The sequence below is a fragment of the Anarhichas minor genome, unplaced genomic scaffold (assembly GCF_050575085.1).
Source record: "Anarhichas minor isolate MPS153535 unplaced genomic scaffold, ASM5057508v1 ptg000003l, whole genome shotgun sequence".
Classification (NCBI taxonomy): domain Eukaryota; kingdom Metazoa; phylum Chordata; class Actinopteri; order Perciformes; family Anarhichadidae; genus Anarhichas; species Anarhichas minor.
In genome coordinates, this window is record NW_027466449.1 from 8,106,787 (window position 1) to 8,130,697 (window position 23,911).

At 40.5% G+C, this 23,911-nt stretch overlaps 2 protein-coding genes across 4 annotated transcripts; both read left to right on the forward strand.

Moving 5' to 3' along the window:
* Window positions 1–302: 302 nt before the first annotated feature.
* Window positions 303–16,099, forward strand: hoxc8a (homeobox C8a). Of its 3 annotated transcripts, XM_076096167.1 has the most exons (3): window positions 13,342–13,777; window positions 14,586–14,588; window positions 15,151–16,099. In XM_076096167.1, the coding sequence occupies exons 1-3, from the start codon at window positions 13,342–13,344 to the stop codon at window positions 15,489–15,491; spliced, it is 780 nt and encodes a 259-aa protein (XP_075952282.1). In that variant the 3' UTR covers window positions 15,492–16,099. The 3 variants fall into 3 exon arrangements, 2 of the variants coding, with proteins under 2 accessions (XP_075952282.1, XP_075952275.1); XR_012955764.1 differs by lacking the exons at window positions 13,342–13,777; window positions 14,586–14,588 and adding an exon at window positions 303–552 and having other exon boundaries at window positions 15,151–15,283; XM_076096160.1 differs by lacking the exon at window positions 14,586–14,588.
* hoxc9a (homeobox C9a) lies at window positions 7,172–9,535 on the forward strand. Its single transcript, XM_076091094.1, has 2 exons — window positions 7,172–7,715; window positions 8,753–9,535. Exons 1-2 carry the CDS (start codon window positions 7,172–7,174, stop codon window positions 8,995–8,997), a joined length of 789 nt encoding a protein of 262 aa, XP_075947209.1. The 3' UTR covers window positions 8,998–9,535.
* Window positions 16,100–23,911: the final 7,812 nt, after the last annotated feature.

Below are 23,911 nucleotides of genomic sequence, written 5' to 3' on the forward strand. Positions count from 1 at the left end.
CAATCGCAAACGATTCCTAAACAGTAAAAGGAGGGGTAAATGGAAAGGTATTACCAACTTTGTCCTTCCTCTGGCATAGTGGTGCAAATGAGAGGGAGGGAGAGACACTGCAGATGAGAGAAGTAGATCATGGCAGTTTTAATAGAAGTGAGAGACCATAACGTTGATTTAAATATTATCCAGGTGACCACAGTAAGTCAAGGTCATAAAATTATAATGTCAGGTTCGCCCTGGAAAGCGTTGGGGGTGGATTTTATGATCTGCAAATATAATGTGCTGCAGCAGTAAAGATGCGTTTAAAGGTGTGTGTGGAGGAGGGCTAATCCATAGCAGAGACTGCAATGTGCAGGATCCGGCCGAGGCGCTGGGCTGGAAGGAGCAGCTGCCTCCGCCCGGGATAATGGAGCTTCATGGGAGTAGGAGATAAGAAAGATGGTGGATAAAAGGGACAGCGGCCGCGACGGCTGCAGGAACAATAATAACAACAGGCATCACGGCAAACACGTGGATAACTGAACGCACCGGGAAGGCGACTGCAGGAGGCAAGTGAAGGTAGGACTCAAATGTTACGTAATATTTTTATTTCCTGTTTTGGAGAGTATGGAACATCTGTCAGGGGGAGCTTGCTTGACAGCTCTTGTGGCACGCATTGTGCACGTCTGCACACGTCGATAGTTTATATGTTGTGGATCAGTCAGCGTTTCGCTGATTTCTGTTTGCTTTGTCACTGTAATCAAAATGCTGTTTGATGATTATTTTTCATTTTGTTTCTAGTTAATCACTTTTTTTCTGAAGTTTTGCTTCTTTGGAACGGATGCATACATTGCTGTGCTGCTGCTACAACGCTATTTATGGAATTAGAACAATATCACTTTAAGGCCGACACATTTTTTCATGAGCAAACAAGTAAAGTCATGGGCATCGGGCTATATAACTTGTTTACAGGCAGTTATTAGAAAGTAGCTTGATTTCAGCCCTACAGCATGTTGTGTTTTATTGTGTTGGTACTCGCCTTTTTCTCTTTGTGCTGAATAGTATTAATCCTCTCTTGGCTTTTGCATGCATTGTCCTTTCCATGGATTTTAACCCCTTTTGCGCGAAGCTGAAGCGTGGTTTAGGTAGTTTCATGTTGTTGGGGTTGGCTTCCTGGCTCGGCAACAAGAAACTGTCTTGATTACGTCAGTTCGTCTTCATCAAGGGCACAATTTCCGCTGAATTACCCCCAATAGTCACCCAGGTCCCCGCAAATGGCATTGTAAATGAACTGAGCTGCAATACCTTGGACAGAGACGTTTTCTTTCTTTGCTGTTATTTTGTGGTGGGCTGTAAAACCTTCTGAGGCTCTCAGGAGGAGAATGGGTTATAAACAACGTGGGGTAAAGTTTTAGACTGCGTTATACTGCATCTGTCATCACTGACTGTCTGCTTAGGTTTAGTGGTTTCAGCTGCTTTATGATCATCTAAATCCAGACGGATGGATAGATGCCAGTAGATAGATAGACATATTTGACTCATTCATATATCTGACTAATGAAGCTGGGTCGATGACAGGGAATGGATGCGTATTGACATTTGATATGAGGATACTAAGTCTTGCTCTTGTAAATGCTAACACATGGCTTCTTGAAATTATTCAAATTATTCCGTGCAATCACAATCTCCAATTTGCTTCAACGTTTTATACTGAGCGTTGGCCTAACATTAAAATATACATATGGTCTCGTATAATTCTTACCTTGGAAGTAAATGTTTTCCACAAACTTGAACACACATAAGAACACTGACAATGATAACAGCAGTCACCCCATTGGAAGTCACGTTTTGTTAACTGAAGTTAAGTGAAATTCCTGCTAACATTATTTTTGTGCATTAAATAACGTCACTTGTCCATTTCATACTTTACCTGCTCTTATTGTTGTTTTATAGTTTACAGTTTGGAGAAGCTAAGCTTCAATAGCACCTAATTATTTGACTTATTGCTGTTACATATAACATAATTAGTTTGTAACGATATCCCGCCAGTGAGCCACTAACCATCACAAGGATACGCCTAACTTTATTGATGTGTTGACTAATACCAGTAATCAATTTAATCATTGATTTATAACTGCGAATGATATAGGGCCTTTCAGGAAAATAGGTATTCAAGAAAGAAATGATCCAAGACAAACACAATAACTTATTTATGGAAGGGTCAGCATCTTGTCCGTAAGCCAGTCCAGTGTTTATCAGGTCCCCCCCCCCCCCCCCCTCCCCCCTCCCCCCTTTGGCGGTAGTGCAACTGGAAGAGACAGTCTGGAATCCAAAGTCATTTTCATTCAGCTCAGTGAATGAGCGTCTCCCTTGGAATGCATCACTGACAAAGACTTTACAGCGCTGGAAACAGCCCCGAGAGCTGCACAGATTCACCCTTAAACCATATACACATAAAGCAATTTATTTCACTTTGTAGTGGCGCACAGGAACTGAAGGCTTTAGTCAGCCACTTCCTTAGGACAGCTCAAGATGTGTTACTGCCACTGGCATGATCAGACAAGAACCAAATATGCTAAAGGTTTTCCCTTCTCTTTTTTTCTTCCTTCCTGACGTATATTTTTAAGTTTTTCTTGTGAGGTATATACGAAAATGTGCTCCTCGTGCTTTAGTTATAACGCGTTATAAAGTTATTTGAAGATTCAATTCAGAAGACGATGGACTTCCTTTACTGGAACATTTTCATCTGTTTTATTATTTTTGAATATTGTTCATGATATAAAACTCACTTTTTAATTATTATTAATTGGGAACATTTTGTATCCGCATTGCGTGGTTTGAATGAACTCAGTTGTATATGCAGAAACAACATTTAGGCTACAAAAATATCACAACGGTGTTTTTCTTTCTTTCTTTGAAATCATGGGATCAGGATCATTATTCCATATTAATTACTTCGCATTTTTAACCAAGAAATATTTTACAGGACGAGAATACAAAATGTGGTCTATCTGTGTTGAGTGCACCGGGCCAAATCAATATATATTGATCTGCAAAATGTCACAGAACATGCATGTCTGTTGAAAACGGATGGATTTTATCACGAATTTTGATTTAAGACTGTTTATGGGACACTCATAAAGAATATTTTATAATAAATAGGCGTGTTTGAATGAAACCATGCAGCAGTTATCTATTGTCCGACTGTCCACTGCAGGTAATGCGGATCATTTTGTGGCTTTTCTGATCACACAGTAACTTTTGGCTGTGCAGTAGGCTGCCTTCTGTTCTGCACATGGGTCGTTATGAATATAATATAACATGCCCTTTGAAATTTTCATATGCTGACTAAGCGCGTATAATATGGTCCAAATGTTTTCTAGATCAACCATTTATGAGGGCGGAAAAGCTTGTTTGTTCATGGGCAACGGTACTCTTCTTGTGTGCTGTGACGTTTTCTGGGAGGAAAATTTATTTAGTATATTTTCATGATTGACAAAACATAATGTGCCTTCATCCTTGTATCGCACAGCGCATGCGATCGTACGTGTCTGATAAAAGACAGCAGTGTTTCAACGCCTTGAATCGTTCGTCTGTGAGTCATCCACCCAGAAATGACACAATCTGGATGTGATTGAAGTGAAAACATTGGCTATGAAGATGGATCATCTTGAATTAACATGCAAAGGAAGTTATTTGATCTTGATAATTAGCCTGTTTGGCTACATACTTCTATCTGTTTGATGATTTGAATAATACAAAGAGTAATCTGCAGCCTGTCATCATCTGCCAGTCAGGTGTGGCCTTGTTATTGAACTGGCGGACAGATTCGTGATCTTAATTGAAGCTTCCCTGTTCAATATGCTAGTTATCATTTTCTCTGCATTTTAACCATAGAACTACATTAAGGCGAAGCAAACCCTGAACTAAAGTGTTCTGTTGGTATGGAATTAAAGGCGTAGGTCCTTAAACACTTGCTTTTCGACTATTTCAAATGAATATGAAGCCTCACTGCACTGCGGCGGCGTGATGTACAGACTGTCTATCACTGTAATGTCTTTGTCTGTTAGCGTCCACTTGAAGTATTGCGGCTCAAAGCTGTGTATAAATAACGTAAATCTAAAACAGAAACATTGTCCTCCTCAGTAAAGCTGTGACCATGCGAACATCAGCCCGAAAGGCCTGTCGTCTGAGTTTTCTGATGCATATTTTAGATTTGAATGAATAGAAAACTGAACCATGTGACTGAGAAATGTCAGTCAGGTTTATACTGTGGCGGGATGACGTTCAAGCATTGTTAGCGTCATTAAGTTGTTAAAAATAATTTGCAAGAGATTTAGGACTAATCGAGTACATCCCTTTTAGATGGAAACACAAAGTATATGCTCCATAACCTCGCCGTGTGTTGTACATCTGTAAAGCCTTCAGAGGCAAATTTGTGATTTTGGACTACCCTGAATAAAATGGACTTGACGAACATAGAGCCCATTTAATAAGAGCAAACCATCAATTGTATCCTTCTAATCGTGTGTTACTTATCGATGTATCATCTTTATTTTCATTTATGGTGATACGGGATCATCAAAACGAAATTGACAAACCACAACTTCTTGTTTTTGTTTACCATAGTAGGCTTTGTTTTCAAAACGTTAAGAAATATGTGAAAAGGTTTTAAATATGAAAAGGCTTGGCGATGCAACAAAGATGCATTTGTTAGACGGTATGATCTTAGTCTTGAATGGTCTATTTGCAACTCCACTTGTGCTCAGGAAGGACAACGGTAAAGACAAAAATGCCTGAAATAAGAAACAACAACAAATGAATATTTAATGCTGCAATCATTTTTATTATAGCACAACAAACATGGATTAGATACATTGTTTAAAAAAATCTTCACTCATAGCACAGACAGTACACACGCAGACACGGACACACAAACAAGCGCTCCCAATACAATACAATACAAGAGATTATTCATTGGATTACTCTGGACACAGATACCAGCTATAATGTATTTATATGACCATACGTTACGGTAATAAATGGCAACCAAGCACTTTTTAATTCTGCTTTAATGGCAGCAGAAGAATATGTGGAATTAGACCTTCAACCTGCTGACAAATTCAATTTAAGATACGATAATTTTACTAAACGGCTGTATTTCTGTATACATGTGGGGAAATGTTTGACTCGCCGCAGACTTGTGCATTCATCAGCACTCACCAGGACGCCGTTTGGCGTTATCCGGGTTAAGGTCTGGCGTCTGGCCTTTTAAATTTCATGGTTGAATCTGAACTCAGCGGCCATGACAAACATCGCACTTCCCAAGGCGTACTGATTACAGTTATGCGCCATGGAGTCTACATATTGAGTATTATATCAGTACATTTCAAAGCGTAATCATTTATTTTAGTCTAGACTAATAAGTGACGTCATTGGATCCTTGAAGCTTGACGATGACAAAGCGAAGACTTGTTTTAAAATCCGACATTGATTTCTATTTTCCGATGCACTGCAGGCGACGTTATCAGTCATAAGTTAGCATTTATTTAAAAATGTGGCCTCTGATTTAGTCATCTGGTTAAACATTTGTTATGGAACACAGTCCTACCAGTTCAGTTAATTCCAGCAGATTAAAGTGCGGCTTGTTCGGCAGCACTAATTCCACTTTTGCAGGTCTAAACATCCTTATATTTAGCTCCCACATGTTAAAGTTTGCAATAGTTCAATTCACTTTTGAAAAAAAAGTTAATTCAAAACAGAAATTACGCACATCCTCATACATGTCGCTAAATAAATAGCCCACAGCACATCAAAAACATGCATGCATCCACATATTATTAAAAGTCCTTACAATTACAGGCATCACCTTTTTCTCAAAAATGTACAAATGCACTCCTGCACCAAAGTCACCACGTCACAAATGGTGCAGCTTTAAAGATTTACTAATGCATCAGCCATGTTGTTATCGGCCGTATCCAGTCTGCACATGTGCATTCAAGTTTCAGTACTTATGTCATAGTATTGTCATATAGTCTAATTTGTGTTGACTTCTTCAGTTACATGATTCTTCATATTAGTATGTATTATTTGCTGTGTCGCTGCAACAATGTAGATGAGTTCAGACTTGTTTCACAGCCTGCTAACTGACAAATATATCGCAGAGCAAACGGTAAACTTCTGCCATGTGATGCAACAGTAACATTATCCCTGTAATGAAATCTTTCATTTGGTTAGCCCTTTAACGAACCTTTTCTGCCCTCTGCAGTCTTCTCTTTCTTGGCTTCAGCCTTTTATGTAGGAATTGTTGCACATGCATAAAGTGGTGGTGGTTTTATGTTGAGCGAGGACCTCGGATGCAGTCTTATTAACGACACGTTTATGAACAATCAAATGGTCCTCGTTAAAATTTATAGATGGGCATGAAAACATGGACGGTCACTAGCCGAATATAACCCGCTGTAGTGGGCTGCTTGTCAAGAATTTGAATCCCCTCCTCTCTTATCTCCGTAAATGCTATAGGATATGGTTGGTCTGTTGCGCCCTCGTTAAAACGGTGCAAACTTAATTGTTGATGTATTTTGAGTCCCTCTCTCGTCTGTCTAGTCTAGCTACTGTGATGGCTTCTCTGTCTATCAACAAATAAACAGACATCTCCAGAACGTTATAAACCCTTCACTTCAAACGTGCTGCTGCTGCTTTGATAAAGATAAAATACGTCAAAGATTCAATAAACACTTTAATGCTGCAATACTACCCTTTGCAATAACACGGGGCTACGGATTTTGCCAGACAGAGATTAATTACACCATCAAATAGTGCCCTGCTCGGTTTTAGCTGTAATGTGCGCAGGTCTGTACTGCGTCTACAGAAAGATCCACAATTACAAAGACACGTTTTCTGTATAAAGAAACATATCTGATGAAGTTACCTCTAATACGTCCCAGAGAAAGATCAAAAGAGCACATTCTTTAATCCGATTTATGTGCATTGAGATCCCAGGATAAGTGGCGCATTGATCCACTGTACAATTTTTGTGGGGGTAAATATAATCACGTGTCCGTGAGTCAGCCAATAGCAGCCAGGGAAGCGTCGAGAAATAATTACCTGCCTTGATTGTTCTATGGCTCGACAAAAAAGTACACATACACTCCATATAATAATCGGATGCATGTAAAAGAGTCAGGGAGGCTTCGACATGTCGACCACGGGTCCCATAAGTAATTATTATGTGGACTCTTTGATCAACCATGAAAACGAAGATGTCCTGGCTGCAGCTCGGTTTTCGGCTCCCGGTTCGCACCCAGCCGGCCCTCGTCCGACGTCCCTAGTACCGGAGTGTGCTGACTATCCTTCCTGCAGCTTCGCACCCAAGCCACCCGTCTTCTCCACATCCTGGACCCCTGTACACTCCCAGTCATCAGTGGTTTACCATCCATACAGTCACCAACCTCACTTAAGCACAGACTCGAGGTATGTGCGGTCATGGCTGGAGCCGATATCAGGCGCCGTGCCTTTCCATGGCTATCCGGGGAACAGCAGGCACTATGGGCTGAAGCCCGACGCCTTTCAGGAGCACAGAGCCGCCGAGTGCCTTGGCTCCAGCGGACGGACCTACACGGATTATCTGTACTGCTCATCCACTGACATGCGAGACAAGACGCCGCAGAATATCCCCTCTCCCGAGTCGGAGCTCCTGGCTACAGGGAAACATAAAGACGAGAAGCCGGAGCTAGATCCGAGTAAGTTCAAGCTCCTGCAGTCTCTTACAACCGGGTGGGAGTTTTCTTTGGGGACTGTGTACAACTACTTTTGCTTAAAGGCATTTTAACGTCCTGTATAAAGATAAATTATAAGCCGTTTCATCTTCCCATTTCTGCTCAGCCCAGAATCGCCTCTGCTAAGGGGAAAGCTTTAGGAACTATAAAAGACAAACGCTACTAGGCTAATATTGGGGCTATAAAACCAGACGGGGTTGTAAACATGGACTCAAAACTACAGGAAGACGTTGAATTTGGAAGTCTGTTGCATCATGTTAAAACATGCAATGAGCATTTATTAAAGCAAATAACTTTAACCGATTTATGAAATAATCCTATTCATCAGTAAATGCTTTATGGTGCATTTTTACGACCATATTTTGACCCCGTGCCATTACACACGGCTCATGCAGCCCTATAAACCGACTTTTAGTCCTGTTTTTCTTTTTTCTTATGTAGGCCTGTCTGATGTGGAAAAGCCACATTTAGGCTCTATTTGATCCCTAAGTTTTTCTTCACACACATAATATTGAGATACATGTAGTTACATATGAAAAGTTGCTCTCCTCTCTGGGTCCAAAACAAATTCACATGACTCTTCGAGACAACTTGAGGAATGTAGGGACATACTGGAGGACTTTCACCACGGACCTGTAAAGGCTTGAACCACGGGCCATTTTATGGGCCAATAAAGTGAATAAGCGCATTGAGCATTTTACGACGGTGTTACTCACAAGTCAAGGGGACAAGGAAGCAAATCAGTGCAGGGTTGGATAGTCTGAGGCTGAGGCTCTTTCCTCAAAATGTTTACTTTCAGTTTAGCTTGAACACCAAACTTGTTTATGCTTTGAACCTCCATTTAAATTGTAGCACCTTGTGATAGAATAGCTGTAAATCCAGAGGCACGTTTTCTAAATGCTTAACGCTAATGTGGTAGTCATCAGCCATTATTTCAGTTTTTAAAAATGTGTCGCCCCTATATGTTATGTCTTTATTATTATTATGCTTTTTACTTGCAGATAACCCTGTGGCAAATTGGATACACGCTCGCTCCACGAGGAAGAAGCGATGTCCGTACACAAAGTACCAGACTCTCGAATTGGAAAAGGAGTTTTTGTTCAATATGTACCTTACTAGAGACCGCCGATTCGAGGTCGCGAGGGTCCTGAATCTGACCGAAAGGCAAGTCAAAATCTGGTTTCAGAACCGGCGAATGAAGATGAAGAAAATGAACAAAGAAAGGAACGACAGAAAAGAACAATAAAGTGGACTGCAGTCACACAACAACCACAATATCCACTAGTCAAATGGACAGCACAGATGTACCAAAACACACGATGATCTCCCTCTCCTCTTCATATTTGTCACCTTGATGGATTTTGTATTAACCTTAACTTCGAGACAGTTTGATGCTGATTGTTACTTTCCAGTGCACATCTAAGTGTCCGCCATGTAAGAAAAAAAGAGACAATTACATTCTGCTTTCACTTCGAAATACCTTGATGTTTTTTTTGTAAGAAAAATGATACAAGTGCAGTTTGGACACGTTTAAGACTGTCTGAAGAAAGAGAATACTTGAATTCTTTTGAATTTCACAAACCCATAATTTATGATGTGAATGTTTTCTTTCATGTTTATTCCTTTTGTATACGTTGTCGTGCAGGTGTAGTATTTTGTACAGAAACAGAACATCTGCTATCGGGCTTGTCTGTCTTGTATTTTTGTGATAGTTGTTGCTGTATTTGTGCATCTCTTTTTTCGATTGTAACCTACGAGTTTAATTATAGACTGTAGATATAGACCTCTGCAAATATAAACGTAATCACTAAGTGCTTGTATGCTGTATTCATTGTGGATCTCATGTTGGCGTCCAAACGCATATTGGCACACGTGGCTGCATGAGGGCCTAATAAACCAGATCTACTTCAATAATATCCTAAATTTAACGGATTTAAAAACTGCAGGAAAGTGGAGTTACCAAATCATCATTGGTTATGTTGCAAACAGATGGAAGTTAGCTAAGTAATTATGCCTCCTTATTAAGTACTAACAGTAATAATTGACTAACATTCCTCTAATACAGCTAAGGCCTAAATGAGCTGTGCCACCGCAAATAATGGCGAGGTCGAACACCTAACGTTGGCAGCACAGCCAGCAAGACAACATTGTTTTAATTTAGCAATGCATTGCTTTAAATCAGGGGTTTAATTAGCTTTCTTTTAAACCTCAGCCACGTACATTTACAGTTGTACATATGATGTGCACGCTCACCAAAATACACACACAAGCGCCCGTATTTTAAAGCGGGAAAAAAGCAAATAATTCCTTCTGCTCTGTTGTTTACGGTTTTACTAATATGGGTGGTCTGCAGCAATATAGTTCACTTATATTGTACACAATACATTCTTATAACAGTAAAAAATGAGGTGGTATTTGTTGTATCGCTCCATGGTCTATATGTTTTGAAAGTACCCAAGATTTGTGCAGTTGTCACAATTCCGAGAACGTATTCGTTTCTAAATATTAACCACTGCTATGAGCTATTTTTCTAAATGAATTAACTTCTAAACCATTTTATAGATTGGTCGTCTTTCTACGTTCGCCAAGCAAGCGATCAGAGAATCTGAGACTAAATTTAAACATTTGAGTGTGAAGGTGAGAAACGATTTCCCAAGTCTCGCATTTGTTTCCTGGGAGAGGCCTAAATTGCCTTTTTGTGGTGGCAAACAATACGGACAGGATGCTGTAATTTCAAAGCCTAATCCAGTGCATTTCCGCCCAGCTCGGACAAAAATGCCAGTTTTACAGCCCCTGTTGGAGCTCGGCTGTTTGTCTCAAATGCAGACGAACAAAGCAAACTCGACTAACTGGCTAGACGTCTGGGCTAAATTACTTTATGGTTTTAATGGACGGTGGTGGTGGACTCCTTCAAAGGAGAGTCTTGTGCACCGTTCAGGGGACTTTTCCTGATGGGCCAGCCTCAACCCCCCTGCACTTCATCACATGAGTGGTCTATTAGCCTACATTTAGATGGGAAAACGTCAATAGTTATTGTGCATGAATATGAGTGCTGCGGAGCACTGTTATCTCTTAGAGAGCAGGTAGCGGCCATGACAGGAAACAGATACAGTACCACAACAATGCCAAGCCTGCTGTAAAACAGAGGAGACTGGAGGCATGTAGTTACAGATGTGGCGGTAAACGGCTTCTTTCCCTCTGCTTTATTTAAGGAAAAAAGACGTGATACATACAAGGTTTGGACAAATGGGGAGACCCTTTCCGTTTACATCACAATTGTTTTTTTATTGGTGGATTCTTTCAGGTTTAGGGACACATGTGAACACTAGATGACGCTGTTGGTCCATGTCTTGAGCAGAGTCGGTGTGTTGAAGGGCTTCTTTTCAGCTCTGTGGCTTGGCTGAAAATGAAGAGGAACCTATCGATGACAAAATGACAGATCTGGTCACCCACCGCATTTTGTGTAATAGGCCACAGAGCAGCACTCTGGAATGCAGCGAGATGGTTGTTGTGTTAGGAATATAGTGTTTGCATGAACGGTTTTTTTTCTTCTATTTTTTATTTAATTTTTTTATTTTTAAATTGTTTCTGTCTGATGAGTTTACATTTTTATTTCAGTTTGTGTCACCTTTTTGATGAAAGCAACTCCAATATCCTTAAATGTATGAGTTAATTAAGATGTTGCGGTATTTTATTTTTTTACCATGCCCATTGTGTTCCTATTAAACATACGATAATTTCTCCCACACAGGTTTAAGTTTTGACAAAGGGCAGAAATATCTGCATTTAGATGGGTTCATACGGCATAATGTGTTCGGATTCTCTGTCTGGATTTTTTATATTTTGTTTTTGTTGGTTTTATTTTTCGTGGTGTAAATTAAAAATAATAACTCAATTAAAATAGGCTACCTAAGTGGAAAAACAAATACATACATCAACTTATTAGCAATAACATAATTGATGAACAAACAGAAGCAATTTTAAATATATATAGAATTTAATAACAATTGCATCAGCAACATCAATACCCCAAATAACAACACTGACAGCAGAAACAACAACATCATTATGTATAATATTCATCACACAATAACATGGTAATAATGATAACAATAATAATAATGACAATATTAATTACAATACAATAATAATAAAATACTGATAATAAAATATAATTATACACACCAATTGCCACAACGTAATGGCACAGTGTGTTAAAAAAAACAGCTACCTGCTCATTTATGTCCCTAATGTGTCGGTTGTGACGTCTGTAGCTCAAAGTCCCCAAGAAATGTGTAACAATGATTGGCAATCTGCATATTTATAGAGTGTGAAAGGTCTATAAATTCGCTCAGTGCGCCTTTCATATTTTACGATGATGTGTATAAAACGTCAGTAACCCCACAAAAACCACATTGGTATATTTGGAGCGAGAGACCATGCAAGTATTGGGCTGGGAATTGTGCTCGCGCTCATAGTAGCTAAACATCCGATGTAAAATTTTATGAACTCCTCCACGTGGGAGATTTACTGCTTATCCTCGTCGGTTTTACAGGGTCAGTAAGTGGCACCCAGTATTCACAGGTCGTGTTTATATTTGCGTGTGTCGGTATTTTACTACGCATAGTGCAAGTGTTTCTCCCTGGCCTTCACTCGATTACACGAAGACGATGTTTTGTCTTATTCTCATACATTCTTTTTAATTTGATGTCGCAGCTTCAATGTTGTATTGCTTTTGTATTTCTCGTGTTTTATGTAGCATTTCGGTTTTTATGAACTTCACAAATGGTATATGTTGACCTCCTGGAGCCCATAAAAGCTCAAATATTTTCTGGAAATTAGTGTTCAAGCTTCAGTAGAGCCTGACAGGGCAAACGGCCACTCATAACAGCTTTATCCGTTTTTAAAGAGGGAGCTTTCTCTGCTTTATATACCTCATAACCCCCATGCAAAGACAACAAGCTGAACTATAACATCTGTCTATACAGTGGAAATGTACCATGTGTCATATTCTTTATATTTTAACACGTCCACGACTCCATTGATCAGCTTATAACAAAGCTTTTTGCGATAAACATAACATTGATCATATTTAAAGCCTCTCGGGTTGTTGGTTATGATTAGTGCAGATCCTCTCAAGGTGGATATACGTAGGGCCCACGTCTGACCGGTCGTAGGAAGATGAAGGGGTGGGGGTGGAGGAGGGTGGGGGCGCTTGTGGTGGGGGTGGTTCGGTGGGAAGCTAAAAAAAAGAAAAGAAAGAAAAGAGCAGCGTCTGTGACTGTGCCGGTGGAGCAAGCCAGCTTTAACCTTAGCAATCGCACATCCAAAGCACATGCCATGAGCCGGGTTTGAGCCTGCGAAACCTGGAGAAAAAAACACCACTCACGACTGCGAGAGAAATCCGATGAGAGGAACGGCTCGGAGAGAGTGAGCTGCCGTAGATTGTCCAAAGGGGCAGCGTTTCTCCTAGTTCCGGTTTGTCTGCCTGTGCGCGCTGTGCGAGTTGGGACCCTAAACAAAAGGCTGCCATCATCCTAAAGGAGATATTCTACAGCGGGAGAGCCCATCTGCTTGATGCTAACTAAACATGAGCTCCTATTTTGTTAACCCTCTTTTTTCTAAGTACAAAGGCAGCGAGTCACTGGAGCCAACTTACTACGACTGCAGGTTTCCACAAAGCGTTGCCCGCAGCCACACGCTGGTGTACGGACCCGGAGCAGCCGCACCGGGCTTTCAGCACCCGTCCCATCATGTGCAGGACTTTTTCCACCACGGGACCACGGGGATCACCAACCCCGGATACCAGCAAAACCCCTGCGCTTTGGCTTGCCACGGAGACGCTACGAAATTTTATGGATATGAAGCCCTTCCGAGGCAAACGCTTTATGGTACCCAGCAAGACGCAAGCCTAGCGCAATACCCAGACTGTAAATCGTCGAGCAGCTCTAACCCCGGAGACGGACAAGGCCACTTAAATCAAAACACCTCTCCCAGTCTTATGTTTCCTTGGATGAGACCCCACGGTCAGAATCGTACAATTATTTCCTATTCTTTATATGTTACCCTGTGTGCGCGTGTGTGAGTCTGTTTGTGTGTGTGTGTCTGCTTGTGTGTATGTGTTTGTGTGCATGTGCATGTGTGCTAAATATGCCTGAGTATACACGAGTGTGTCTCTTAACTATAAAAACGAATTAAGTCAGGGAACATGATGGGGCAGATACAACCTGTACTGCGGGCAGCTGTTACTCTGCAGCACATGTCTATACAGGGCTGAATTTTTGCTTTCAAACGTGCCTTTAGACACCGAATTGCTGATCACAGCTCAGGACACCACCTCTTTCAAGTCAATTATCGTTGTCATAAGATATTTCACAAACTCTGAATGCACAAGGCGGAGGGAGGGATATGCCATAGTTTAAAATATGACGGTGCCACACACCAGTGGCGTGCAGAGTGAAAGGAGAGTTAGCTGAAACACAACATGCCCCGATTATCCAGAATCCGGGTTTTAAGGGTTTGGGGGTAATTTGAACCACAGGCCTAACGTGGCTCAGACTCATACAGCCATAATCATAAGGGCTTTGTAGATAACACCCTCCATTCATGGATCATTCTGTTCAGGATATCAGGCTACATTAACTTCACACAGGTGTAAGCTTAATTTGTATCTGCCCACAGAGAGATGTATCAATAGTCTGTCCCCTTCTGTTGTTACATGGCAGTTTAATCTCACCTCTATTTTCTCATACTTTTCCCCCCTCGTCTTATTTGCCTCATGTGTGTGCCACTCAGTGTGTGTGGGAGTGTGTGTGATTGAAAATCGGAACCAAGCTGGTATAGGCCCTGCTGCTAGTGAGGAAAACCATGCTTTTTTTCTCTGCTTCTATGTAGTTTAAATACTAATCTAAAATACGATATTGATATGTTTGTAAGGATTCTGAATCAATAAACTGGTGACACTTTAGGACATTTGCCTTAATGCACAGACATATTAATTAATAATTGATTTTTCTATATAAATGTATAAATATAGTATATTTTCACACTCACCCAGTAAGTCTTTAGTGTAGTGGGTGTAAAAGTCCCAGCTCCTGCAGACATATCTGTAAATAGTACAAACATACGTGGAAAAATAGAATTACTTTTAGAAATTCCACACCTTATATAAACTCTAGACTAATAGATGTACCCATCTCAAACTTCAGATTTGGACTTCCCCCACTCATTATTAGTAAATGTGAAAAAGGATGGAAGCTAAATGAAGGAGCTGGACGATTAGTATTCATGCGGAGGGGAAAGAAGCAAATGCTGAATTAATTATAAGTCATCGCAATGATTTTTTTTTTATGGGGGACCGTGGTCAGTCCAGCTAACCTCTGGCTTTATTTCATTCAAGCCCCAGGAAGACGGAATGGGAGGCAAACCTACAGTCGTTACCAAACTCTTGAACTGGAGAAGGAGTTTCTCTTCAACCCTTACCTGACCCGCAAGAGAAGGATCGAGGTGTCCCACGCCCTGAGCCTCACCGAGCGGCAGGTGAAGATTTGGTTTCAGAACAGGAGGATGAAATGGAAAAAAGAGAACAACAAAGACAAGTTTCCGGGTCAGAGAGGAGAGGCTGAAGCCGAGGCCGAGGCCGAGGCCGAGGCCGAGGCCGAGGAAGAAGGAAACGAGGACGGTGAAGTGGAAGAAGCAGAAGAGAAAGAAGCGGAAGAGAAAGAAGAGACCAAGGAGTGATTTTATGGTCCTTTTTATGGTTATATGGCTGAAAAAAGAGAAAAAAGAGGTCCCATAAACAGAGGAAGAGTCACACGGAGGCAGAGAGCGTCAACTTTATGACCATCCCTTCATTTTGTCAAGAGGGAACAGGAATCCCTCTCATATCACAAATAGACAAAATTCTCCCGTCTCACCATTATCCTAACATGATTTGCATTTGTATTTTTCTGTAGAAGCTACACACGCTTGTAGCACACTTTCTTTGATAGAACAGTCGCCCTTGCAAAAAACTAAAAACGCATGTTAGATGGAAAATGGCATAGCAATGTTTTACAAATTTGCTTTTAATAATACCTGTATCAAAAGCATAGCCAAATAAGATCAAAACATGACCAACGCCGACCTGTGTTGTAAATAGATTATAGCCTATACATTTAAAAGAACATGGACGTCATTTCAGAGTGTAGGCCTATAACTTAGTAGTAAGTGTTCAACCATCATTGCAGCAGTTACATTGGCTAACGGCCTGTGTATAAACCACAAGTTTTATTATTCTAATTGTTACTGTTACTGTTTTACTCGTTTTCATGTGAATGGCCTAGACAAAGATAGCCATTAGCTCCTCAGACATCTTTTTCTAGGATTACCAGGGAAATGCAATCGTTTGAAATCCTTTGATGCTACCTAAACCTGGGGGAATTGCAATAGAGATTTCTGAATATAGAGATTTCATATGGTTTTAATTTTAAAAGTGTTCTGTATCAACCTTATATTATTAAGTTATGTAGCATTTACCCAATATACAATATACACTTGTTGAAGACAATTTGTGAGTCTTGGGAAGACAATTAGCTCAAAGCCAAGCAAACAGTTTTGAGATTGTACCACGGCACTACCTAAACTCAGAGCTTTGCCTTTGCTGGATTTATATTCCTCACTTCTGGCATCGCTCTGATTCGATTGCAAGCTATTTCCCCAACAACTAAAACTGCCTATAACGCACATTTACTGTGTATATTACCTGCTACAATTACAAGGATTTTAAAGTAAGGGAATTTTTATTTTAATGTGCTGGTGACATAGCGTAGTTGTTTTGCACTGAATATAATCTTTATGTACGTCTTGTTATATATTGATGTTAACAATATGCTCGTTTCCTGGTGTTTCTCATGTGAAAGACGGAATTGTGTGTCCCCGCCATTGTTGATGTAAAATCACAAATAAACAAGATGGCTCACAATCATTTCTGTTTTTTATTGATTTTACAGCCTTGGTTACTGAAATGATTTCCTCCCCTCCTCCCGCACACACATAAAAATGAGTCGCATACATATACGTGGGAAATAAAAAGTGAAGACACAGTCACTCTAATATGTTTAGTACATATTATGTTACCTTTTTGCATCTTCTCTGCTTTTCCTTCGAAGGAGTTACACACTTTTGGCCGCTGTAGAGACTCTGTTGTCATATACAGGAGTAATTTGATACAAACAATCAACATAAGTCAATGAGGAAATGGCTAAACGTGCAACAGTGTTGATGCTTTGATGATGCGCTCAAAGCGTTTACTGGCGGCGCTAGGAGGGAAGGATATAGGCGATGGCATATTGAACAGCTTCTTGAATAAAGTTTGCTTAATTTAAACTTTCCAACTCAATTCGATTAAAAAAAACGCCAGAAGTGCGTTTGCAGACGGATCCCTGCACCTTTTAAGGAAAGATTGCGAGTCCCATTCACAGCATGCGTACTCTCCAAAGCCTGAGTCGTGTTTGATTCATCCTCTTAATAAGAAACTTCCTCTCTTCAGGGAGGACACCAAGCTTTCCTTAATGAATCTTGGGATGAATAATGGCTGTTTGAGATGATATGAACAAACATCTGGCGTGAAGTTAATAATCAGACTAAATAATGGCAAAGCATGAGGGAGGCTTTATCTGTCTATACCATGCAAGGTGTTGTGTGAAACTTGGTGTCCAGACAAACCTCCGGAAAGCCTCAGAGCGTTGAAATCAAAGCGGAAAAGAGGACAAGTGCAGGTAACACCTTGTGTCTTCTCTCTCCCGGCTGCTGCTTTTATGATAACTGTTTGATTTTAAGTTGACTGCTCATTACCTTCGTTTATTCCAGAGTATCATTGAAGCAGTACAGCCACTTCAATATGTCAAAAACGGTGCAGCAATGTAGGTCACTTGAAGGGTTGTTATAGCCAACTCGCTAGATTATATTAATAGAAACCTGATCCTTCTCTTTTAAATCACATAATTTGATCTCTTCTTCCATCTACTGTTTGCAAGATAATTTCACTGAACGACGAGCTGTATTTTTAATTTGAAGGGAAATAACTGACCTTTATTCATCATTTTTTTTTTTTTTTTACAACTTTAATGTATTATTATAACTACATCTCTCTAATAAGTAATAATGCCGTCTATCCGTGTGGTTGTTTCAGTGTCATGCAGCTAAATTATTCAAAACTCGTGGCTCGTATAGCCTGTCTGCGTTTTATCTGCTCAGTTAGACTATTTTTAATAAACTGAAGTGATCCATTTGTATATGAGACCTTGTGGATGCAAATAGTTTAGCATAAAGACGGCTGTAAGGTGCGAGTGCTTATTTAGTTAATATGTGTTTAACTCTAATTCAAAATGTTGAATTCTGGTTTATCTTGAAGGTAGAGATTTGGAAAATCAAGGCCTTAAGTGAATATTTTTTTTAGACACAAAATTAACAAAGCTGCACATTTTTTTGAAATTAGTTGTTTCTGAAAATATTATAATTTTTTTATTTTTAGTACAACCAACTTACAGATGGACATATAGGCGCAACATTTATTCTGTGCGCTTGTTAAAGTTAATATAGGCTAACGAATGGAATCGAAACCAAATCACAGTTTTGCATGCAGGCTTTTTATCCGTGTGAAAAGGCAGATTGCTTGCAAACTGCTTTTTAACTTCAGTACTTTTCCTCATTGCAAGTCCAAGCTGCTGCCATAAAAGAAAACAGGGTATTGTAGATTGTCAGTTTAGGGTTTCCCCTCAATTGTGTCTTATATTTTTCTAAATGAAACAATGTCCATCCAGGGTGTTTATTCTTCTATTTACGTGCGTGTAGTCTTTAGAAAATTCCGGATGTGTCCCCAAGTCACAGCTATTCTGCTCCACGGATGGGCCCGTTATGTGTGTGCACTTTTACCACAGGGTTGACATAACCAATAAAGTTTAGTGTACCTGCTGTAAACTTTATTGGTGGTGTAAAGGCACGGCTCGGATGGGTCTGCATCTTTTGTCTGTCTGTGCCGAGGCTCAGTTTGGAGATCACGGCCTGCAAGGACAAGATGCACCACTCATCCAAGTATGTAACTCACGTTTCTTTTATTAATTTGCTGTCGGAAATTTATTTTATTCGTTACTAAGATTACATGCCATCATTTCTTTAATAAAAGTAAAAAAGCGAGAGGCATTGCTCAAGTGGAATCTATGAGATAAAACCTGTGTGTTAGGCTCAAGCTAAGTGATTTATTTCCTATTGCTCTCATATCATCTTACTCTCTTTTAGATATGTTTCAATGCAATGTATTTGTTGAAGATGAAGACATTTGCTTGTAAACCAAGTCATCGCCTCGCGTGATTCTTATTTCTAAGATATACAAATGTATGTCCGTATTTTCAAAATCGCAATTTTCTCCTTTTCTGCGTGTGTTACTCATCGATTGTGTTGAAAGTTTGAACCAGATTTAGAGTGTATATTGTGTGCTAGTCAGGTTGGGTAGCTTCTGTTGTGCGTGTGTTCTCTGCAGGCTCCACCTGTCCTGCTTTTCAAGTTTAAAGTATGACGATATACCCTCCAGCCACTCAGTTGAATTTTACATAATCTTCATATTACGCATGTACCTGGAGCATCTAGTTGATGTTTGATGTAAACAGTGGAACCTGATATCTGCTTACTGTCATATAATCCATCCCAAGAATCAGTCAGAGAGAGAGAGAGAGAGAGAGAGGCCCTAATATGGAAGTGTTTAGCTAATTGAAGTTTAATTAGACGTCTCTCTCGTCATGTCTCTCTGTCTCCCCTCCCTCTATTTCTTACTCACACTTTTAATTCCCATTCCGCGCTGGCTTGGGTACATCATGGCATACAGCTTGTCCACCAGGGGAACTGTCATATTCTTTTGACGCACGTCTATTTTGTAACAAATGGGAAATCTCAGCATCGCACTCCATATCGTGTGGCCATTTTTAGTTTTGTGCAGTCGAAAAAAGGAAAGGGGAAAAGATGGGTGCAAACATTCCTGGTTGTTAAAGGGAGAAATTTACAGCTGAGTAATAAAAGTTTACGACTGAATCCTTTCTGCGATTGGCTGTGGCGAGCCACGTGGCACACGCTCTATGAACATGAACTTTATGCTGTTGTCTATTCTCTGGTCCTTCCCTTGTATCAGCAGCAGACTACGCTGGGCGTAGAAACGTCTTTTTCTTTATTCTAATTTAAAAATACTGCACAGACATGTTGACGCTGCTTCGTGTGATATTCATCCGATCTCCGACTCCCTGACACAGGGATCTTCGGGACAGTCGCCGCCTCTACCAGCCGCTGCGTTTATCCCCCCCCCGGAGGCAATAAAACCGCGACTGGGAAGGGAAAAGGAGCCAGCCAGCCTGCTAGAAAATACTTTTCTCGGCAAGCCGACAGCCTGCCTCCACGGGCTCCTTATCGCCGGGATGTGAAGACGGTACACGGGAGATGTGCCTTCTGTTGATATTTCCCACTCGCCATCGTGACCCCTCAGCTGCAATGTTGGACCACAGTGAAGCTGCAAACTACGGAGAGCCTGCTGGGGTAAGATTACACATATCTCTATCACTCTGTAGTCATGTTTTCGTGTTGTGTTCGACAATCAGGCCAATGTTTGCTGGGTTGAAATGATGCGAGCGAGCGAGCGTGAGTGAGTCGTCTATTCTGTGTGACCTGACCTGTAGCCTGTGAGGCTGCTGATGCCCAGAACGACTGGCATTGTACCTCACTGGCTGGTGTAGCAGCACCTGCGTGTGTGCCACTGACCGCTTTGGCCTACATTAGCGGAGCATTTCACAGATGCTGTGCCAATCTGTTGCAATAAATTGCATACTGATAGTAAACTTTGTCATCACTCAGAGGCCCTACTGACTAGGCAGTGACAAATGACATCCATGTGCTGTAATTATTTCTTGCTTCCATACTTGCTGTCACTTGTTTTATTCAGCCTTTGCCAAGGGCCTGAATATCATGTGCAATTTGACGCACGCACGCACACACACACACACACACACACACACACACACACACACACACACACACACACACACACACACGCATGCACACGCACACGCACACGCACACGCACACGCAAACACCCAGTCACACCGTGTAGATCCCGGCAGTGCCCCCTAGCGATCAGACGTGTTGCATGTGGAAGTGGGCGGGTGTTGAGGCTTGTTGTTTATGGCTGCTGGTTTTCGGCGGCGGTTCACTGCGGATGTCAGCTGACCCAGCTGATACACGGCTGCCAGCGAGTAACCGCACGAGCTTGACACCGAGGAGTGTTTCTGAGTGTCTGATTTGTTGTTGTCACCTCGGAGAACGAGGGATTGGTCTGTTTTATTGTTTTCTACCGATGTAATAAGATGGTGATTTGTTATAAGATATTGTGACATAATCACTGACGACATTATGATGAGCAACACCAGATTTTATTCACACCATCAGCAAAAAACCATCACAAATATCCTCATTATCATGAAAACCTGCAGTAATAACAACAGTTATTTAACAGGGCTACAGTTACACTTAACTGTGTGTAGTAAATCGTGTAGTAAATATGAAATACACTCTAGTTCTTTCCAACATTTTGACCAAAAAAACAAAATCAACCCAGATTAATTTCTAAATATTCTCAGCATATAGCTCAGATGGGACTGAAACCATATTTATACAAGTGTGTGTGTGTGTGTGTGTGTGTGTGTGCGTGTGTGTGTGTGTGTGTGTGTGTGTGAAAACGTGATAAAACTGGTTCATGATACTAAATCGGCCCTGCACCCCAAAAACAAAATAGAGAACCCATAAAGTGATTTCATGTGTTTCTGTCCCCTGCTGAAGCTCAACAGTCTTGAGTTTCAATCTTGTCAAACGCAATTATTGGCAAAGCCTCGCTCTGGAAGCCTTTAAAGTATTTTAACCTACTGTTACACACGTTGTTTGTTTTTCCCTTATGAAACATTGCTGTTGCAATGGCTCGTGTCCGCTGCTGCCCAATACTGTGCCTGCAGAGAGAGGGAGAGAAAGAAAGAAAGGGAAGGAGAGAGAGAGTCCATTTAATCCATGACGTTTGGGGTTGTTAGGTAAATCTTGGTTTAAAATAAGAAGGGAAAACCAGTCTATTGTTTTGCCCTGCAGTGTTTTTAAAAGCACAGATAGGTTCGCATAAAACTCCATGAAGTCATGAATCTGTCTGCATCACCACATTTAGAACCTCACTTACAAATCCCGACAGGGCAAAATTTTTGCCTACTAATGGTCATAATTTATGATGTGTGGATCAACATGCGCTCATTGGGCAACAGCTTCCTGAGTGCTTAACGAGCATAAAGTCGAACACTTCCGGACATTAATTGGGCTAGCCAGCAATGGTAAAGTGCTTATAGAGGGCTTTACATTGTTAGTATGTGAATTACTCCTTATTAGTAAGGTTAGAAGCGGGGGAGAGGAAAAAAGCATCAGGGGCAGACCAGACTTTGCCTCCCTCGTTGTGTTTTTAATCATGGCTGATAATGTAGAAATTTTACAGGTCCCGTATAGCTAATTGTGAGTGATGTTGTGCCGTTGGATATTGATGTAAAAGAATGCAAAGGAGAAGTTATAGGTTAATGGACGTGGATGGGCCCTGTTGTGTTGCAGGGGCGCAGGCTGTTAAAGTTAGGCCTTCAGCAGAAGAGCCAATTATAGTGCACATTTAAAACCGATCCAACATGATAGTTACTAACTCTATAACCCCGACAAATAAAATAATAATATAAATAATATAAATAACAGGAAGAAGCCCTGCTACTCATGATCTATTACCATTAGTCTCACCCTTCATTGCGCATTCACTGATGATGACTACTAACAAATCAAGAGCATATAGTATTCATTAATGCATTATTAATGCTAATTATTAATATCCATGGCTGGTAGCCTATAGTACTAGGCTGATCATTTATAATTTTTGTCTAAGACCTTCTTGGTTCTTTCGTTCATCGTTATAATATCCTTTAAAATAACGTGGAAACGTGGACCAAACGGCTCCTTTCCTTCCTGCATCAAAAGCCGTGCACGTGATTTGCCTCACGGGCCGCAATAAAACACTAAAACACGAGGGAAAGAATGACCTTTCTAATTCTGCACACTGGCACAACCTCTGCTGCATTCCTGCCTTTCCAGTCCACACATTGGCTTTAGTGTTCTGCCTTTATTTACAACCTAAACTTCATGGAGCAGCGTGTTTTTTTTTTTTTTTGCCGCTGGCTGTGAATAACAATTAAGGAAAATCTGCGTTTCAAAAACCCAAATAATTTGAAAAATATTTAGTTTAAATAAATATTTAAAAAGTTATTTTAATGTTTTAATACTGAGTAAATAGCTACTAACAACAGCATGACAGTAACAGAAGTTGTTATTGAAACAAAGACTTTCATAAATCCAGTACACATGCTGTATCTGACACCGTGAGCATGACAAAGTAGACTGCCAATCACCAAATTTGTCACATTTTGGGCTTTGGGACTCCTTTTGTTCAAATCTAAATTTATTTTTGCTGTTAAAGTGGTGAATATACTTGATATGTTTCCGTATTTTTTACGTTTGGTGACATTGGCCCCTGCGTGGGTTGAAAACACAGATATAGAGGCTGAATTGGGACTCCCAGTATTTTAACAATGCTATATATGTTTGTTATGTCCATCAACTGATTCATTACTTGATATCAAAGTGAAAAAGGAAAAAAATCCCAGGACAGCAGGAGTGGGTCATTGCAGCCTCCAACTTTTGCGCTTTATTTTCCTAAAATTCGTGCCACGCGGATATCACATATGGCCACGAATAAGGTGAAGGGAAACTTTTATTGCACCAGCAACTTCCTTCTCTTTGTTCTTGTCTCTTTTATGGGCTATTCAGGATCCCAAACAACAGACCAAACAGTGTTGCACGTTTAGGCTGCGAGTATTCACCCCATTGAAGTAATCAATGAGGTGGATAGGCTGCTGCGTTTCAACAGACATTTTCAATAACTATATTGATTATTTTCTTGGTATCTATTATGGCCTGTTGCGAACAGTAAAGATAATGTGAATTATATTGTTTCAAATGAATGTGTGAAGTTTTATTTGTATTCTTTTTAAACGTCCTTTTTTAAATAAAAGAAAATG

Coding starts and splice junctions, on each gene's coding strand:
- hoxc8a (XM_076096167.1), top strand. CDS start 13,342: ATGAGCTCCTATTTTGTTAACCCTCTTTTTTCTAAGTACAAAGGCAGC.
- hoxc9a (XM_076091094.1), top strand. CDS start 7,172: ATGTCGACCACGGGTCCCATAAGTAATTATTATGTGGACTCTTTGATC. Junction 7,716..8,752: donor GAAGCCGGAGCTAGATCCGA/GTAAGTTCAAGC, acceptor TTTTACTTGCAG/ATAACCCTGTGGCAAATTGG.